This window comes from Coptis chinensis, chromosome 6 (genome assembly GCF_015680905.1).
Source record: "Coptis chinensis isolate HL-2020 chromosome 6, ASM1568090v1, whole genome shotgun sequence".
NCBI lineage: Eukaryota > Viridiplantae > Streptophyta > Magnoliopsida > Ranunculales > Ranunculaceae > Coptis > Coptis chinensis.
The window spans coordinates 23,314,160-23,333,977 of record NC_141461.1 but is presented as its reverse complement, the minus strand read 5'-3'; the positions used below and the strand labels follow the sequence as shown (position 1 = coordinate 23,333,977).

The window sequence follows — 19,818 nt, the reverse complement described above, 5'->3', positions numbered from 1 at the left end:
AGTGTTGTAGTATTTTTTTGATAAACAATGAGCTAATAAACACTAATATAAATATTTTCTGATCAGGGTATATCCTTTCTCCCAATTTAGAATGAGAATACGAGATTGAATTATCCCATTTTTACACTCATGACTTGAGTGAGACTAACCAAAACCATCTAAACCAAAATGCATGTTAGGGAACCCATATTTTAAGATTCTATATGGCCATACACTAAATGACCAATAGTAAAGGTCAGACAATGATCTATTATAGCCTGTTTATTTGTAACTAATATATAACTATGACGGGCCTGTTTTCCATATTTATTGAAAGTCAGGTTGCTTGAGTTTCGGCTACATTCCATTGGAACTACCGTTTCATGAACACGTAATAGTCCGTAGCCTAATTCACCAAGAATATAAACCAAAAATAGTCCATAGCATAAGATTACAGAAAGTCAGAAACCTGTATTATTCACCTATATGACCACTTCTATATATAACTACTGAAGTCCTAGAACTCCAAGCATTACAGCGCGCCTCTGTTTCTTGCCCTTAACCATGGAAAACATAAACACTTTTTGCATTTTTCTTTTCTATTTTCCTTTTCTCTCACATTGCCACCTCATCTGAGCAACGTGGAACGTACATAATTCACATGGACAAATCCGTGATTCCAGCTCCCTTCTCAACCCCCCATCATTGGTACACGTCCACACTATCATCCCTGTCAACCAGAGATGGAATTGCCCCGATCCACCTATACACTTACAAACATGTGATGGATGGATTTAGTGCCGTTTTATCCAAATCACAACTTAAACAGTTGGAAAAATTGCCAGGGCACGTTGTCACATACGAAGAGCGAATTGGTGAGGCTCACACCACCCACACCCCAAAGTTTCTTGGGTTAAACAAAAACGTTGGATTGTGGCCTGCAGGAAATTTTGGTGGTGATATGATTGTTGGTATTCTGGACACTGGAATTTATCCAGAGAGTGAGAGCTTCAATGATCATGGTAATATTATTTAGTTCATTATTATTATTATTATTATTATTATTATTATTATTATTATTGGTTAAAGGGCAATTTCGATTAAAATAAGGAAGTAGCAAGAAAAAAAAAAGAAGGGAAGAAAAGAAACACATAACAGATCATTGGAATGTAATTCCAAGAGCTCCTACTAATTAAATAAAAAAATATATATAGTAAGTGGTGCATGCAGGGCGCCCCGTCTTCAATCTTTGTAAGAAGAAATCGGATTTCTGACAAAGCATTGTAATTCATAAATATTTTACTTACGGTACTGCAAACGACTTAACAACTCCGACCCCATATATTATCAAACAAATGGTGGATAATACTTTCTGACTATATATTTATTAGTAGGTGCCATTAGAATTTTACAATTCTAATTGCATACTATTGTATAACCTATAAATATCCACACTCTATACTTTCCAATGGAAAAATATAAAAAAAATTAGATTTTAAACTTGGACGTCACTTAAAGTGACGTCTCTTTAATTTAAACTGAGACATCCGAGTTAAAAATTTTCAAATTATGACTTTCGAACTAGAAAGGGACGTTACTTAAAGTTATCCGTCGGAAATTTTATTTGTTCGGATGTTGGTTAAAGTGTCACTCGAACTATTTATCAACTAATTTTATTTGTTCGGATGTTGGTTAAAGTGTCACTCGAACTATTTATCAACTAATAGCGAAATGAGAAATTCTCCACCTCTATCAACTAATAATTAATTATGGGAGTATGAGATAGAGTACATACAACTACCCAAAGATATCCTTATAAGGACAGCCGGTGTAAACCGTTAGATGCCTACTCTTCACACATCCTGATGCAACATTAAATTCCAAGAGAAATTAAGAAAAACACACTCAAAATAAAATTGAGAAAAGTAGAAACTTAAATAACTGAAAATCTCTCTCTCTCCTCATCTACTAGTTTTCCTTAAAAAAATCTCTCATTCTATTTTAATTTGATCACAATCAATAGTTTATTTTTATCGATAATAGCCAATCAATAGCTACTGTGAAATTTAATGAAAGGGATTTTTAATGAAGACACAAGTAGAGCAAATGAAAATAGTCAAAGAGACTCTTGATTATTATTGGGGTTCTCCCATTTTATTTATTTTAATCAAATTGCTATTTTGGTTGCTGGGATGTCTAAGAGAGAAATGGGGTTTTTAGACTTAAGGTTAAAAAAAAATGGAGAGAGAGAGAAAGATCTACACAATAAAAATAAAAAATCGTTTAGAATGTTATGAAATTATCTAACGGTCTAGATTTTTTTAATTTTATAACAACTTTTGACAAGATAAAACATATTCAATTGAGCCGATTTTTGGTGGGGGTGTTCTTTATCATGTCATATATATCTCCACAAAATATTATCCTTCAATTCATCTTGTACTTACACTTTTAGGAGTGGAATAACTTTGGAGTCACCATAAAGTAGAGTTTAGATAACCATTCCCTATCTTAATATTGTGTTTTTTGCATTGACCCACGACTTTTTGAGTTCGTAAAATTTAGTTGAACTTATACTAAATGACATAATTTTATTATTCTTTTTAATGTTACCTTAGGTATGCCCCCTGTACCTCTCAAATGGCGTGGCGCTTGTGAGAGTGGTACCCAGTTCAACTCTTCGAATTGCAATCGAAAACTTATTGGAGCTCGTTCTTTTAGTAAAGCGATAAAGCTACTCAATAGAACCATATCGGGACCCGATGACTATGACTCTCCAAGAGACTTTTTTGGGCATGGTACTCATACTTCATCAACAGCAGTTGGAAGTAAAGTGGAAGATGTTGATTATTTTGGATATGCAAGAGGTACAGCGATAGGAATTGCACCTCTCGCACGATTGGCAATGTACAAAGTACTATTCATAAATGAGACTCTTGAATCAGCGGCAAGTGATACATTAGCTGGCATGGATCAAGCAATAGAAGATGGCGTTGATCTCATGTCTTTATCGTTGGGATTCCCCGAAACACCATTTTATGATAATCCAATTGCACTAGGAGCTTTTGCAGCTATGGAGAAAGGGATCTTTGTAGCATGTTCAGCTGGAAACAGTGGACCTCAAGCTTACACAATAAAAAACGGTGCACCATGGATAACAACTGTAGGTGCAGGAACAGTTGATAGAGAATTTTTGGCTTATGTGACGCTAGGTGATGGTGTTGCAACGATTAAAGGGAAATCCATTTTTCCTGAGGACTTGGCAGTTTTACGTGTTTTTCTCTATTATGGGCATGGCAACACAAGCAAACAGTATTGTGAAGGCAAATCGCTCGATCCATTAGAAGTTTCAGGAAAGTTTGTGTTTTGTTCATTCAACAATTATTCAGAAGTTACTGACCAAATGGTTGAAGTTGCAAGGGCTGGTGCTAAAGGAGCTATATTTGCAACTGATTCTGTCGATTTCTTATTTCCTTTTTATTTCAATATGCCATTTGTGGCCATCAGTCGTATGGATGGAGAATTTGTTGAAGATTACATAAAACAAACTGTGAACGCCACAGTAGATATCAAGTTCTTAATAACAGAATTGGGTACTAAACCAGCTCCTCAAGTTGCATTCTTTTCTTCTAGAGGGCCTAACCTAAGAGCTCCATGGGTCTTAAAGCCAGATATACTTGCTCCTGGAGTTAATATATTGGCTGCATGGCCTCCCAACAAGGCAGAGACGCCCATTGGGGACGACTACTTATTTACCGATTATGCATTATTATCTGGAACATCCATGTCATCGCCCCACCTTGTTGGCGTAGCAGCTTTGTTGAAGTCAGCACACCGTGATTGGAGTTCAGCTGTAATTAGGTCTGCCATGATGACTACTGCGGATGTGATTGATAACACAAATGGACAAATCATTGATGCGAGTAGCAGGACATCGGGAACACCACTTGATTTTGGAGCAGGGCATGTTAATCCTAACAAGGCATTGGACCCTGGTCTTGTCTATGATATACAAGTTGAAGACTACATCAATTTCTTATGTGCTCTAAATTACACAGGCCAACAGATAAAAGTTATCACTAGAAGATCAAACTATGCATGTGATCAAGCAAATATGGACCTAAATTATCCTTCATTTATTGTCGTCCATAAAGGCAAAAACACAACAAGTTATACCTTTAAAAGGGTGTTGACTAGTGTTGTTGATTCCGAATCCATTTACAGTGCAACGATTTGGGCTCCATCAGGTATGAAGATTGTTGTTGAGCCTACTACACTTACATTTGGAAGTAAATATAGTAAGGCTGAATTCACAATAAAAGTTGAGGTCGACGTTGGGGGCTATGGTTCAAAGAGTGGTTTACTAGAGAAATATGGATATCTTAGTTGGAATGAGGTCAATGGGAAGCATGTGGTACGAAGTCCCATTGTTTCTGCCTTTGCTCCCTAAGCTATATATATAAACCATAATGAGGTTATTCTACCCCTCGTTGTTTCCCCTTGTTGTCAATGGAACAATAATATATGCTGTTTGAAAATTTAAGAGTATTACTTCTTCAAAATTAAGCCATTCTTCCCACAATGAAAAAGATACCTGATGCAAGTCAAGATCAATCAAATTTATGGAATTCAAAAATTTATCCCATATGCAATTTTTTTAACTTTAGAAATTACTTATATTATGTGTTTTCGTTATTTAGGATTCTAGGGTGATTTTAGATATTTCTAGATTGGTATTTGAAGTGTTTCAAGCAGTTTTAGGTCCTTTAGGCAGTAGTATCAATTTAGGATTTTTCTGGATGTTTATATTTCCAACTTGAAGTGATTGAAAGCTTATAAATATGGGTCTTAATTGTAACATGAAAATGAGCTTATTGATTAATGAAAATTGTTTAGAGAAGTGTTTTCTCTTGTTATTATCTCCCCATATCTTGGTATTCTATTAGTAGGATCAACAAGTCTTGGATGCCTCTCGTCTATCAAGTAAATTCTTATGAATTTCAATTGATTCGAAGGAAGATCATCGAGTTCCAGGTAACGTAATTATTTCATTCAACTGATTTGATTTAATATCAATGTTTCTCCACCACACGCTGCATCAATAGCAATATGCAAAATGTTCAAGGGTAATATTTGAGAACAATCTTAAAATTAATAAAATTAATTTATTATTTTTAAAGGTAGTGTTTGGAGACTCAGAGAACTCGATCTCATCGTAACTATACTCGGTGAGATTTCCAATTCTAGTGCACATTTGCATTGGGAATCCGTTACCGATGAGAGTCGGTATTCTAATGAGACATGGGCACACTAGCTAGGCTTGCAACTAGTACGGATTGTTATGAGATTTTTTCTAATGCGCAAGATCTTCCCATATATGCTAGAGGTTAAGTTGTTATATGCTTGACAAGTAAGGTATGGGTAATCTTAGAGTATAAGTTGCTTGTGCAGTGTTGGTCTTTATTATTTTATAGCGTTTACGGACATGTTTGCTATTTGTAATGGCGTAAGGTTTGTTATGTTCCCACCCCACCCCACATATTTCTTATGATTAATAAATAGGCTAGGTAGGGGTCTGCCAAATCCCCCTCCGTACTGAAGGCTTTGGTTTAAAAAAAAAAAGAAAAGAAAAGAAAAAAAATGAGACATGGGCTCACTCTTAGGAGCACTACATCATAATAGTTTATTTGTAACGGATATACATCCGTTACAAAAAATATTAGTAACGAGTATCGGTTATCTTGCATTGACACAAGAGCGTGACAAATATTAGTAACGGATATTAGTAACAATTATAAAATGTTAGAAAATTTACTAACGGTTATCAAGTGTTGCTAAAATTAATTTCAGTAACACATACCCAACCATTAATAAATTTATTAGTAACAGTTATTGATTTTGTTCTTAATTCATTTCCAACAAATAAAGTGTTAACAATTTTCCATTTCTAATGGATATATAACCGTTACTTATGCTTCAATTAGTAACGGATACGTAACCGTTGCTAAATTTGGAAGCATATGAAAAAAAAATAATTAAATATTCTGGTCCCAATTGTTCCTGGGCCACCTGCTTCTAGCATACATCCCACATATTATACACAATCTGTCCATCCCACTAAAAACTTAAACATATACTTGGGTACAATAGCGAGAAAGAAAGCACTTAAACTAAAATACTCTATAATTCATTCATAAGTCACAAATTTTAACTTTGATTACATTTTATTCAACAATAAGATAATAACCAAAAATATAATAACAATCAATAAACTCATTAAGTCTTTTATAAACAAAATACATGAATAGAATTAGTCCTAATAACTCTAAAATGAAACCCTTTGATCTTTCACAGTCCTTCCGCGGCCTCTAGCAATCATAAAAGTCATCGACACCTGCAACCAGACCAATGACACCAAAAAGAAATCAAGAAAATAGAGAGGTTCGATACATAGTAGTAAGTGAAATTTGTTTAAGTTAGATTCATAAAAACAATACATCAAAAAACTATAAAAATATGTGTAATAGGTAAAAAGGGTTTAAACTAGAAACAACTCGGTGAAATCTAAATATACGAGTATGAAATTTGTTCGAGTACAAAAATATTAGGGCAATCAAGCTATGCTAGGGCAATAATTAGTCTTAAAAAGTGAATATTCACTCCTAGCATTAATTACATACCAACCCATAAAGATCAGCACCTCATCTTCAATTGTATGCAAGTGGTAAGAGTTCTACCTTCCTAAAGTGAATATCTAAATCTTTCTGGAAAAGAGTTTTACTACAATATGGCGATACCACACCACTAAACATACCAATTAATGTTCAATTCGTTTGCTTAACTGCCTTGAACAATCCATATACATACCCAACACTTTAAACTAGTGAGAAACAAACTCTTATGACAATTAACTTAAGGAGGAAATTAACTTATTACTCTTTTTAAATATAAACACTATTTAAAGTATCAAAGTGAAATTAACTACTTACCCAGGGGTGTATCTTCGGTTGAAGTGTGAAGTTGGTAAGAAAAATCATTGAACAAGCAACTAGTGAGGGTAGGAACCTTAGGCAACCATAGTCCAATAAACTTAGCTCTGCAAGGTAACAACCTAGGAACTCTAATTGTGGACTGGGGGACTGCAAAAACCACATAACTCACTTATTAATTCAAGCATCCACAAGGACTACAAGGGAGCATAACAAGTACATATTCAAAAGTGTGACTGACTTATTTCACAATCCCCTTGTGCAATTCTTGTAAACCTCCGCAAGAAAGTCTTTATCGAGGGATTTCCCATCTCAAAGTTTAGGAACTTAAGTATGTTTGTTTTCATCTTTACTACCTGTGAACAAAACATAAAGCATTTGCAAATTTATATGACATTGAAACAAAAATAACAAGCGAGGTTGAGACGCACAAGGGAAAAAGGATTTACCTTTTGCTTAATGTAAGTATTGTTATTTGTTATATTGACAAAATCTTCAACATGAGGGGGACTGATCTCTTCATATTTTCCTTATTAAAAATAACGGCAATAAAATTACAATACAATTCAATAAATAGTACAATCTAGAGAACAATAAAAGGAGTTAGTTTATCATTCTTATGAAGCAATTCACATGCAAGAAACACCAAGAAGCTAAACTTTATGCCGGTTAAGAACATTCAAAGATATATATCTATCCAGATAGGAGATGGTAAGATAACGGATATCAGACACAAGCTAGTTTGTATTTCAACTATTGTAGAAATGATAAACCATCAAACAAACCATATCGAATTTCATTTCAGTATGCATGACCTACTGCAAACTCGCATAGTATCCAATAATGCTTCACAATAGCAGCACACACGACTAGCTAGGATAGCATTTATCAATCATATTAGGAAAACATCTATGCCACATCTTAGCATAGCATCTCATATATCATTATTATGAACAAGAGCTTACACATTCTCTAGTCTAAGATTTTACCTTTTGTTTACACGTGGCGAAAAGCATTTGGTAATGATCCATGGCCCACTCAATCACTTCCAGATTACAAAGGTATAATAGGTTCACATAAAAAAACTTAAAGTTGAAAGCTTGCAACCTGCATTAATGAACCACTAAGTATAAAAAAAATAGATACACCAGAGTATCTAATGTTACGTTCTAACAATTTACAGGAAACTACACAATCCATAAAACAAAGCAGAGCATTGAATGTTTGAAAACTAAATGTTCAACAAGAATTCAAACATAATAACAATATATGCAACACACATTGAACCAAATAGACATAAAATCGAGAATGAAGGTTACAAAAAGATGATAACACAATACTTAATGTAGCTATTATACCAACTTCCCATGCACTAAATTCTTAGTCTACTCTCATATGTTAAAACTGCTAATAGGGGAACACTAAGCTTTGCAAGTACTCTAGCAACTCTTTAAAAAAAAACTTTCAATTTCACCTGATAATATAACACGCAAATGTGCGTGCATGGCATTTGTGTGTACATGCCCATGCACGAGAAAGAGGAAGGTCAATCCAAAAAAATGGAAAAACAGTAAATACCAAATATTACTACTATAAGAAGAGTGACCAAATTACCCCTTTCATTTAAAACATTTGGTAAGTTAGCTCAAACTCTAACGCCTTGGTCAAATCTTCAATAGCTTGAAAAGAAAGAGAATGTCATCTAAAATAGATAGAACTGAAAGGGTGAAGTACAACATGTTGATACACATAAAACTGGGTTTTAAACACACATAAACCTCTCAATAGCCTTTTTTCGTTATTTCTATGGTCTTCACTGATTCTAATCAGTGAGCCCCATGGTAATGTTATCTATAAGAAATGTTATACATATGTGTGTGTGTGGAGGGAAAACAGGAACAAGGGTGTGACCCTTAAGTTAAACTTATTGTAACATTTTTCACCATAAAGGAACCCACACAAAGGCAACAAACAAAGAAAGAACAACAGTATAGATTTAGATACCAATAATGACAAACCCCCATAAGGCCATAAGTTCCAAACATAATCAAGAGTGGTCTTTGGCTACTCTTTCTTCCTTTTGGTTTTGTAATATTTTTTCACCTTTTTTCATTTTTGTGTACATGGCCACTGGGTCTGGTCTTTCAATATATAGTGGATTTGGCTGCTCTTTCGGGTGTTGATGTTATTCTAAATTATAATAATATAACTTCCAGAATCCAGATAGAATAAATCTTAAAGGATAGAATGGAAAATGTATTCCCAACCAACTAGTCGGAGACAACAACAATTGTTAATGATTTTACACTTCCTCTATCTCATCAAAGTGAAGGTTTAGATAAGGCGAGTACCATCGGTCAACAAGAAAACTCGGTAACGAAGTTACCACTCCTACAGATGCAAATTATAAAGGAAGTTATATAATAGAGAACCTTGAATGTGGCTGAAGAATGGAAATCTATATAGTGAATAGTGAGCAGAAACTATGTTCAACAAGCTAGCGCCCCTTCACTATCACTATCATCCCTTTGCCTCCACTACTGAGACAAAATCGTGAGTTTACAAGGATCAAAGAGACTCCAGTTAACTTCAATTCTTATTGATGAAGGCCATAAAATGTATTCTTGCAACTGAATTTGATAAACTTTTATGAATAGATCCCACTTTGTCTAGGATCGATGATGATTATGATTAAAAAATTGATTTAGAAAAGCAAAAACAAAGATGCCACATATCTATATGAACAAAATAAGGAGCCTAGTTGGTGTAGCAGAGCAAATGGTCAAACATGAGATTTGTTGCCAGATTGGCAAGTATTAGAATCTACGAGCAACTTCAAAAAATGTGTCATTATTGTGGTTATATATAATGGAAATAGCTTTACATAGTTATATACCATATGAAAATTGCAGTGTAGTTAATTAAACCACAAATTCAAAGAGTAGTATGGAAGAGTCTTGCTTCCACTGATTCTCCAAAAGCTGCCCGAGCCGTTTCCATGCCTCTCCAGCTGATGGATTCAATTTTATAGCCTAATAAATAAGTGATTAAGACACATCCATTAATAAAGAGAAGCCACTTTTACATACAGTGAATGAAGAGATTACAGACCTCCGTAAAGTCCGTAGTAACAGAATTAAGTTCTCGTTGGAATGCATAAGCAGTTCAATTCCCCTTCCTATCAATGCCTCTAGATAAGTAGGATTGTCTTTCTATAACACCCTGTGTTTTTATTCTTTTAGTTTTTTTCCTAAGAATAATAATAATAATAAATATAATATAATGGAAATAGATAAAACAGAGATAGGATATCCAGCAGTTACGGATAAAAGCCTGTAAATAAGTAGATAAGTTTCAACCCTTATTTTTCGGGGGAGGTTTTAAAAACTAGAAATAGAGTATTCTCACGTAGAGTTTTAAAAGAAAAAAGAAAAAGAAAAAAAACCCAAATGAGAGTTTTAGAAAAAAAAAAAGGGGGAGTTTTACTGAAAGAAGAAAGGGTTTTGAACGATGAAGATCGTCCTTTCGCGCAGCAGTCGACTTCAGTCTTTCGGGTTTTTCTCGCTGTTCGGTTTATAAACAGTGAGTAGATATTTTATCTTTCACTAAACCAATATTTCTAAGTCTGTTTAAAAACTTTAATGTCTGATATCTGCTAATATGCTAATTACTTTCTGTTCAATTATGCTTCAGTGTTATTCTACATATTGTTTATTCTACATACTGTTCGACTTAGTCTGCAGTATTGTGATCGACTTAGTCTGGGTACTGTGTAAACAAACCTATGTAATAAAAAGATGATTTTGAATCAAATTTAATTATTTATATACGTTTGATATAAGCTTGTTACTGTTGGAATTGTTGAGTTTGGGTAAGCCGATTTTTATTGGGTTTTGGGTTGAAGTGTTGATGTATGTCGGGTTGATATGGGTTGTTGTTTGAATTGGAAATGGTGATTGATAGGTTGGTGGTTTCGGTGGTGTTTGGGAGTTGTAGAGGAGCTGTCGAAGCTCCAAAGGTTGTTAATGGCGTCGGATTTGGATTTTTACAGTATGATGGAATCCTGAATTGATGGTATAGGTAGGTAGGGGTTTTTCGTGGGGATGAAAACCACTGGGTTCTTTTTAGTTATAGATGGTCGGTGGTGGCCGCATAGGTGGTGGAGGCGCTGGTGGGGGTTTTGTGAGGAAGGAGATGAACAATAAAATTTGAATTTGGGCTTGGGCCAAATTGTGGGTTGGGCTTGTGTGTTAAACTTTAGATTTTATTTTTGACTTAAGTTTAGACTATGGGCCTTAGGCTTTGGGCTTTTGGGTTAGAAGAGTTTAGGTCAGGTTGACCAATGTTGACTGTTGACCAGAGTTAACTGTTGACTTTTGACTAGGGTTGACTTTGACCAGTTGACCCAAAATTTGACTTTTTCCTAAAATTATGATTCGGTCTATTAGGATAAGTCTAGGACTATTAGCATGTTTGACTTAGGCTAAGACCTTTCTAAATATACTTGTGTATGTGTATTTACTGCTTTGTTATGTCGGGCTGGTCGGCGCTAGAAATTCTAGAGTGAGAGTTAGTATTTTTGTTCAGAAATTCTATTCGTCCTAAAATAGTTTTCTGCATAGGTTTTGATCACAAATTGCATAAAGCTAGGGGGAGAGTTAGAGTTTTTTGTAAAACATGAAAAAGTAAGGTCTGGAAGTCTGATTTCCAACCCAATCGACCTCGTTGCATTCCGAGGTTTGTGGATATGGTTATGGTGTTCGGAAGTTGGCACGTCAAAATTTTCTGATTTCAGAAATCCGGTCTGTGCCTGTTTTGGAATCAAGTTTTCACATAGTTAGGGTCAGATTCAAACTCTCGCCAAAACATGAAAAAATAAGTTTTATGTGTCTGCTTTCCAACTCAATTGGCCTCGTCGCATTCCGAGGTCTGTGGTGATAGATATAAGGTTTGGAGGTTTGGTAGACAGAAAACAGTGCGTCAGAAATCAGTTTCTGCGTACTGTGTTCAAGTCCAGTTTTAAAATAGTTAGGGTGAGAGTTAGAATTTTTATAAAACATAAGAAAATAATATTTGGAAGTCTTCTTTCTATTCCAATTGGCCTCATTGCATTCCGAGGCCCATGGAATTTATTATGGTGTCTGGAAGTTTGACTGGCAGAAAATAGTGCGTCAGAAATCAGTTTCTTTACACTGTGTTCGAGCCTAGTTTTGGCATATTTAGAATGAGATTGGGTATTTTTGTAAAACATAAGAAAGTAAGTTCTGTGTGTCAGCTTTGCAACAAAAAAAGCCTCGATGTGTTTGGATACCTTTGGAAAGAGTTGTGTCATTCGGAAGATAGTCCGTCAGAAATCTATTTTGTTGAATATTAGGATTTTTACCATTTTCGACCTAAGTTTTCTTCTAGTAGGAACTAAAGGTTGGGCTGTGTCTTTGAATAAATGAGTCAACAAGATAATTAATAAGCAAAGTAAAAATATTGATTTTTCGTGTGATGGAGTTATTGCATATGATGTATATGATTTCTTATGAGAAATATATACATGGTTTGTATGAGTTGTTACTCATAAGGGATGAATGTACTCTTTGGTTGTGACTTTTCCTCGTTCTCATAAGTAGACGAATGATACTAAAGTAAAAGTATATGAATTGTGTGATGTTATGGATATGAAGTGTGACGGTGAATAATATTAGTAAATGATTGTGAGTTCTATGTGACTGTGAATTGATTATAACTTGATAGGTTATTACGAAACTATTAATGACTTGTGATAGTCTGAGATCTATGGTTATGCATTCAGAAACTTTATGAAGTAATGATGTCATATGAATTACTACCCTTGATATAGGTATTATGATAAGTGGTATTCCCCGAATATGCGGGACGAACTAGGTTATATCAATTAGACTTAAATGTCTTAAATGAGGTTTGGTTATGAATGGAAATTTGACTGGCTGAGATAAATCATTTTATTGTGATGTCTAACTCTGTTTTGCAGGAGGGTAGGATTTATTAATCTTTTCTACAGGGACGTAAATATCCTACCCTAAGACGACGTGTTGGCTTAAAGGTAAGGTATACCAAACTCATATTTAATTAGGTTATCATATGTGCATTTAATAAATGGAATGTAAGTGGCATTGTATTGTGAGTTATTTTGGAAAGTGGGAATGACGAGTACTGTTATATGAGATTCTTGGAATTTGTATGTTGGGGGTGAAATCTTACTTGGGAAGAAACTACACGCCATTTTTGGAAAACGGAACTATATTGTCTTCCAAGTTGAAATTGTTGGTAATGTTATATTTATTCATTTGAAAGATTATTATATATATTTTGTTGTTAGTCTACTCATACCAGCAAATTCAATTTGCTGACCCATGTTTGCTTTGTTTTGTAACGTGGGTGTGTTCTTGGGAACATAGATGGGGGAGTGCAGTGGATGAAGACACATGACTTGGATTTGCTCTTGGAGTCTTCTGGTTTAAGTTTTTCGAAAGTGTACGGTTTTGAATTGAAACAGATGTAATAGAGTTGGTTAGTAAAAAATTTATTTGTAAATGAAGCGTTGTTCTTTCCGTTTTAATTTGATCCAAATTTCAAAAAAATAAAATAGGGAATTATCCTCACCCTATTCTATCTTCTGAAAACCCAAAATGAAATGAAACCCTAATACCCCATTACTAAACACGATATAAAAAATGAGATCAAATTAAAACCAAAAGAACAACTCTTCATTCACGAATACAAACTATTACAATCAATTCAACTTGGAAGACAAATTAGTTCCGCTTTCTCAAAACGGCATGTAGTTTCTTCCCAAGTAAGGTTTAAATCCCAAAATACATTTCCAAGAAACTCATATAACCGTACTCATCATTCCTATTTTCCAAATTAACTTACAATATAAATACTACTTACATTCCACTTATTTAAATTCACATATGATTTAATTAAATATGAGTTTGATACACCTTACTTTTAAGCCATCACGTCGTTTTAGGGTAGGATATTTACGTCCCCTGCATATAAGATTAATAAATTCTACCCTCCTGCAAAACAGAGTTATACATCACAATAACAGGATTTATCTAAGCTAGTCCAATTTTCGTTCATAATCAAACCTTATCTAAGACATTGAAGTCTAATTGATAAAACATGGTTTGTCCCTCATATTCTGGGAATACCACTTATCATAACACTAATAGGTCATTCATGGCACATTCAATGAATATCTTGGGTCATTCATGACACATTCAATGAATACATTTTTAAACAACCACTATCACGTACACAATTTAATACTAACACTGTACACATATAGTTATCATAGAAACTAATATATAATATATAATATGGTGGCTGCACCTTTACAAAAGGCTGTCTACGTATCTAATCTTTCAATATTAGAATCAAGCCTTACGTAGCTCTTAACCAATTTATCAATATACTTGTATGTGCCTTTAAAGAAAACAACAAATTATACTATATATAATCACATACAATAAGTTTCAAATACTCCCACAATCATATACATAAAGTTTCATCCCCAGAGATACCTTATGAACCTTTCAGTCCAAAAAGCTCAAAAATGGATATTTCTCTACTTCAATTATCCAAAAACGATCTTATGACCCCTGTCGATTCCAAATAAAACCACAATCTAAAAGTAGGCTAAAAACACTATATAAACACCCAAGAAAAGTTTAAGAGACTCTTAGTTTATTACTAGACATATTTTCCAAAGCAGATTCGTGCACATAAAAGATAACACGGTAGGTTTTCTAGCCAACTTGTCAATGCTATAGTTTTCCCTACATTCATCCAAATGACATGTAACTTAATTATTTATAAACTAGGGTATGTAGACTTATTTTTTCATGTAGAACCCGAAGTCCCAAACTCAACCCATCTAAAAGAAAACGTAGGTTGAAAACGGTAAAAATCTTAATTTTCAACAAACTAGAATTTCTGACGCATTATTTTTTGGAGACCACAACTCTTTCCACAAGTGTCCAATCACTACAAGGATTTTTGCGTTGAAAAGATGACTCTCAGAACTTACTCTTTCATGTTTTACAAAAATACTAACTCTCACTCTAACTATATGAAAACTGAACTTGAACACAGTGCTAGTCAAGGTGGTGAACCATGTCAAGTATAACGTTAGCATTCACTGGTAATATTTCGAAACCAACGAGTAGCTCTTGTCTCGATCATTGCAGGATATTTGAAACAAAAGTCACATTATTAAATCGTTCAGTCAGTATAGATTGAAAACTAAAGTGAAAAAAAGACTTACCTGAACAGGAAGGGCAGATGGGCCAGCCTATATCACACAGTGCCCAATAAAGCCAGGGCAAAACTTCATCTACAACTTCACAATTACGAGCCAAAGAAGGACGCTTTGGTGGCATTCTCACATCCTCTGGCTAAGAGCAACAGTTCATGGTGCAATTGTTATCTTGCCCAAACGCGGTGTACCTTATCCATTCCCTAAACCCCACAAGGAGGTGGTAATGATATTAGGTACGCTGCAAGTCTGATCCTACAAAATGGGCTTATGAGGACATGGGTTTCTAACTTAAACGTTTTATTTTATTGAGAGAGAACTTATGAGGAGATCAAAGAGAGCATTTATCGTGTCAACTTCAACCATTCAACGGCTCAACGCCCAGTCCATGATATTTTCTCCTCTTGTATTCCAGCCTTTGTAATCATATTGAAGACCAAAGCAGAACGTGTTTTGACCGAAGCATACCATAACAAGGTCTAGACTTTCTCCAGAGGATATCTTGGTAGGTCGAATTGTCTATAAAAACTGGTACCACTTGACGAAGGACACTCAAGGAGCCTCATTTCATCGACTTGCAGTTGAGCAGAGCAATATACGAACCACGTCGCATCCTATTAGTAAAACAGGACGGGGATCTATGTTGGTTTCAGTTATATCTAAGGAAGATGAAAAAAAATATTCCAAGGAAGATCTCTAAGGTTTACAAACTCATAAGAGACAGCTGCAATGGTTTGCTTTGTTCATGGAAAGAAGACATGAATCCAAGTGATAGGTTTTTCAGTATCACAATATACAATCCAAAATGCCAAAGATTGCGTGAGACTGCCAAACCTACAGTGCATCTATTGTCAGCGGTGGCCGTGGGATTTGGGCGGCCATACTTTTAGAATTGGTTTCCATCCCCCTCATATAACCCCCTCCAGAACTAAAAAGGGAGCGTTTTCGGTTGTAACCAAACCCCCGTATTTTTCTCCCACGTTTTTCTCCTTCTTCATTTATCTTATTATTATTATTAAATCTCACGGACCCATTTTGTAGATAATAGGTCCATGTCTAAATAATATTAATAAACAAAATAAAATAAATGCTATAAATATTTATTTATTTAATTAAAAAAATAGGGTTGTTATAATATACATACCTTAAAGGAATCTCGTCCCGAGATTCTAGAAAAGAATGTAGATTAACCAAACAAACACTACGTCAAACAATAAATCTTTATAGAGTATAAAGTTAACAGATTATATCCTAACAGCTAAACTTTAAGTAATAATGTCAGCAGAGAGATTAAATTAAACACATCATTTACAACTTGCACCCAATGGTCATAGTAAACAAATATAAAATGAGACATACGTGTATACGCAAGTATACACACCTTAAAAGGAATACACATATACAATATCATATAGATATGCATACTAATATGCAAATCACATACCTTGAAAGTGTGTCCATAAATGTGTAGAACCCAAAAACGTATATACGGTAGTATACACAACTCAAAAGAATAAACGTAATTAATTTATTCAATTGCCAACACTTAATTAAAATTATTATTTCTCAATTTAATAAATTAAAACTCATATTTTTCGAGTTAAATCATACTAAGAAGGCAAGGTAGTTCCTCTCACACCGAGGCAGTTAGTTCCACTCTTAGTATTTCCCAACTAATCCAAGACGTTTAGCAATAAATATAATAATTTTCTTTTCAATGATCTTCCCTGTCAAAACTATTTGTTTAAAAACTCATATGTTTTATCCACCATCTTGGTGTTTACAAATATATCAACATTTTTCTCAGTGTCTCACGAACACCACATGTTTGAAAATGAATATATAAAACGTATAGGCTGATTCATATCATCAACGACCTACACTATGTCTACCATCACATAGGATCAAACACCTACAATGTGAGGCATGCACACTGGCTTACACGCCAACGATATGCAAGTATACACTGGTTCACACACCAACGATGCATACAAGCTCTCTACCATCACATATGATCAAACACCAACGATGTGTGGTATGCACACTGGATCACACTCCAACGGTGTACATGTATACACTGGCTCAAACTCCAATAATGCATACAGAGAGATGTTATGTATATTGGATCACACACCAACAATATACAAAACTTGGACAATATCAACAATTCTAAATCCAACATTTACCAAAAGGGTTTCTTTATTCATTGGATAATTCCAAATTACTCAAATATGAAATTTTAAAATAACAATTTCTTTTTTTAGTTAATACTTACTTAAAAATAGAAACTCCGTTAGGAAAACAACATTATAACATGCTGAACAATTTCGATTATAAATTTCATAAGAAACTAATCGTTAAAACAACAAACATTTTATTTTCCTAATCATATCCCAACATTCCACTATAAAAGTATACACAAAACAACAAGCCGAATAAAATACCACAAAGAAACACTCCTACTACCCATTTACCACAATCCGAGGATCACCCCGTGTATACAAAAATATTTTGGTATCAGAGCTTAGGTTAGCCTAGATTGGGAAGGTCTAGGTGATCCTCGGAATGTGGTGATTGGGTGTGTTTGAGTTTAAGATGTTTGGAGTACTAATAGAAGTCCGTTTTGTTTAAGGTGATGGCTGGAGATGACAATGACGTTACTGGTACTGGAAGTAATACTATATCTGCTGATTTGGGAGCAATATTAACTCAGTTGGTGCAAACTATTCAGAGGGGTCAACATGCTAATCTAGGGGATCCTTTTGCTAGGAGAAACAAGGATTTTGCAACTTTAGGAGGTCCGAAGTTCAAGGGAGAGAAAGGGGTCATTGTTGCTGAGAAATGGGTTACTATGTGTGAGTCCGTGTTTGCTAAGATGCAACTCACAAAGGTGCAGAAGCAGGAGTTGGCTTCTCACCAGTTGGAGGGGTCAGCTTTATTTTGGTGGAGGTCTATCAAGGATAATGTGGATGTGAGAACTATGACTTGGGAGGATTTCCAGGTAAGATTTGAGGGAAGGTTTGTTCCTAATGTTGTTAAGGAACAATTAACTGAGGAATTCTTTAATCTGACCCAAGGAGGGAAAACTGTTATGGAGTACGTGACTAAGTTCAATGAACTATCGAGGTATGCTCCTTATCTAGTGGATGCCAAAGTAAAAAAAACCAGAAGTTCATCCGTGGACTAGAGCCATATCTTTGGCATTAAGATATGAACAATTGGATAATAAACCCAGAGATGAGAAGATTAAAGAGAATGCCCCAAAACAAGCCAGCTTACACCTTATTTCTAGTCAGCCACGTCAAGGGCAGAGAAAAAGTCAGCATCACCCATATAATAGGCAAACAAGTAAGCATGTGAATAAGGACGCGAGTGCTTCGCTAAAGAGATTTGATGGTAATTGTTTGAACTGTGGGGAAGTTGGGCATACTATTCGAAGATGTCCTAAACCAAATGAACTAGTAGGCAAGTGTTATAAATGTGGATAGTTGGGACACCATGCTAAGAACTGCACTGGTTAATGTTAGGTATGTTTGAATTTGTTGTTTACTAGTCCCTTTATTGGTACTTAGCATGTAAGAAATTATCGTATGGTTATAATTGAAATTGTTCAGCATGTTATAGTGTTGTTTTCCTAACGAAGTTTTCTATTTTAAGTAAGTAAATTGTTATTTTAAAATTTCATATTTGAGTAATTTGGAATTTGCCCAAGGAATACAGAAAACCCTTTTGATAAAGGTTGGATTTGAAAGTTTTTTTATATATTGTCCAAGTTATGTATATCGTTGGTGTGTGATCCAATATACATAACATCTCTCTGTATGCATCATTGGAGTTTGGTCCAGTGTATACATGTACACCGTTGGAGTGTGATCCAGTGTGCATACTACACATTGTTGGTGTTTGATCCTATGTGATGGTAGAGAGTTAGTATGCATCGTTGGTGTGTGAACCAGTGTATACTTGTATATCGTTGGTGTGTGAGCTAGTGTGCATGCATCACATTGTAGGTGTTTGATCCTATGTGATAGTGGACATAGTATAAGTCGTTGATGATATGAATCTGTTGAACTGTGAAAGAATGATTTTAATTAAGTGTTGGCAATTGAAGAAAACTAATTAAGTTTATTCCTTTTAAGATGTGTATACTTGCGTATACACGTATGTCTTTTTTTTAATATTGGTTGACGTACTGTTTGTTTGGTTAATCTACACTCTACCTTGAATCTCGGGATGAGATCCTTTTAAGGTGTGTATATTATAACACCCCGTGTTTTTATTCTTTTAGTTTTTTTTCCTAAGAATAATAATAATAATAAAGATAATATAATGGAAATAGATAAAACAGAGATAGGATATCCAGCAGTTACGGATAAAAGCCCGTAAATAAGTAGATAAGTTTCAACCCTTATTTTTCGGGGGAGGTTTTAAAAACTAGAAATAGAGTATTCTCACGTAGAGTTTTAAAAAGAAAAAGAAAAAGAAAAAAAAACCCAGTGAGAGTTTTAGAAAAAAAAAAAAAAAGGGGGAGTTTTATTGAAAGAAGAAAAGGTT

At 34.6% G+C, this 19,818-nt stretch overlaps 3 protein-coding genes across 6 annotated transcripts; 2 read left to right on the top strand and 1 right to left on the bottom strand.

Moving 5' to 3' along the window:
* The first annotated feature begins 511 nt into the window (after positions 1-511).
* Positions 512-4,522, top strand: LOC147492178 (subtilisin-like protease SBT3). The gene is made up of 2 exons (XM_086568713.1): positions 512-1,001; positions 2,598-4,522. The coding sequence occupies exons 1-2, from the start codon at positions 641-643 to the stop codon at positions 4,427-4,429; spliced, it is 2,193 nt and encodes a 730-aa protein (XP_086424839.1). The 5' UTR covers positions 512-640; the 3' UTR covers positions 4,430-4,522.
* A 1,622-nt stretch (positions 4,523-6,144) lies between these two features.
* Positions 6,145-16,231, bottom strand: LOC147492177 (uncharacterized). 4 transcript variants are annotated; one of them, XR_015199897.1, is made up of 7 exons: positions 15,274-16,185; positions 9,930-10,000; positions 7,958-8,075; positions 7,418-7,497; positions 7,210-7,324; positions 6,969-7,118; positions 6,145-6,373 (listed from the first exon to the last, which is right to left on the bottom strand). XR_015199897.1 is itself a non-coding variant. In XM_086568903.1 (5 exons), the coding sequence occupies exons 2-5, from the start codon at positions 7,997-7,999 to the stop codon at positions 6,348-6,350; spliced, it is 333 nt and encodes a 110-aa protein (XP_086425029.1). In that variant the 5' UTR covers positions 8,000-8,075; positions 15,274-16,231; the 3' UTR covers positions 6,145-6,347. The 4 variants fall into 4 exon arrangements, 2 of the variants coding, with proteins under 2 accessions (XP_086425029.1, XP_086425030.1); XR_015199898.1 differs by lacking the exons at positions 9,930-10,000; positions 15,274-16,185 and having other exon boundaries at positions 7,958-8,085; XM_086568903.1 differs by lacking the exons at positions 7,418-7,497; positions 9,930-10,000 and having other exon boundaries at positions 15,274-16,231.
* Positions 16,232-17,899: 1,668 nt separating this feature from the next.
* Positions 17,900-18,752, top strand: LOC147492176 (uncharacterized). Its single transcript, XM_086567430.1, has 2 exons — positions 17,900-18,390; positions 18,500-18,752. The coding sequence occupies exons 1-2, from the start codon at positions 17,900-17,902 to the stop codon at positions 18,750-18,752; spliced, it is 744 nt and encodes a 247-aa protein (XP_086423556.1).
* Positions 18,753-19,818: the final 1,066 nt, after the last annotated feature.

Excerpts from the sequence above, each read along its gene's own strand:
- LOC147492176 (XM_086567430.1), top strand. The coding sequence starts at position 17,900 with ATGGCTGGAGATGACAATGACGTTACTGGTACTGGAAGTAATACTATA. Across the intron at positions 18,391-18,499 it reads AAGTTCAATGAACTATCGAG|AGATGAGAAGATTAAAGAGA; the intron begins GTATGCTCCTTA and ends TAATAAACCCAG.
- LOC147492178 (XM_086568713.1), top strand. The coding sequence starts at position 641 with ATGGACAAATCCGTGATTCCAGCTCCCTTCTCAACCCCCCATCATTGG. Across the intron at positions 1,002-2,597 it reads TGAGAGCTTCAATGATCATG|GTATGCCCCCTGTACCTCTC; the intron begins GTAATATTATTT and ends ATGTTACCTTAG.
- LOC147492177 (XM_086568903.1), bottom strand. The coding sequence starts at position 7,999 with ATGGATCATTACCAAATGCTTTTCGCCACGTGTAAACAAAAG. Across the intron at positions 7,325-7,957 it reads TCGCCACGTGTAAACAAAAG|GTAGTAAAGATGAAAACAAA; the intron begins GTAAAATCTTAG and ends TTTTGTTCACAG. Across the intron at positions 7,119-7,209 it reads ACAAGGGGATTGTGAAATAA|TCCCCCAGTCCACAATTAGA; the intron begins GTCAGTCACACT and ends TGGTTTTTGCAG.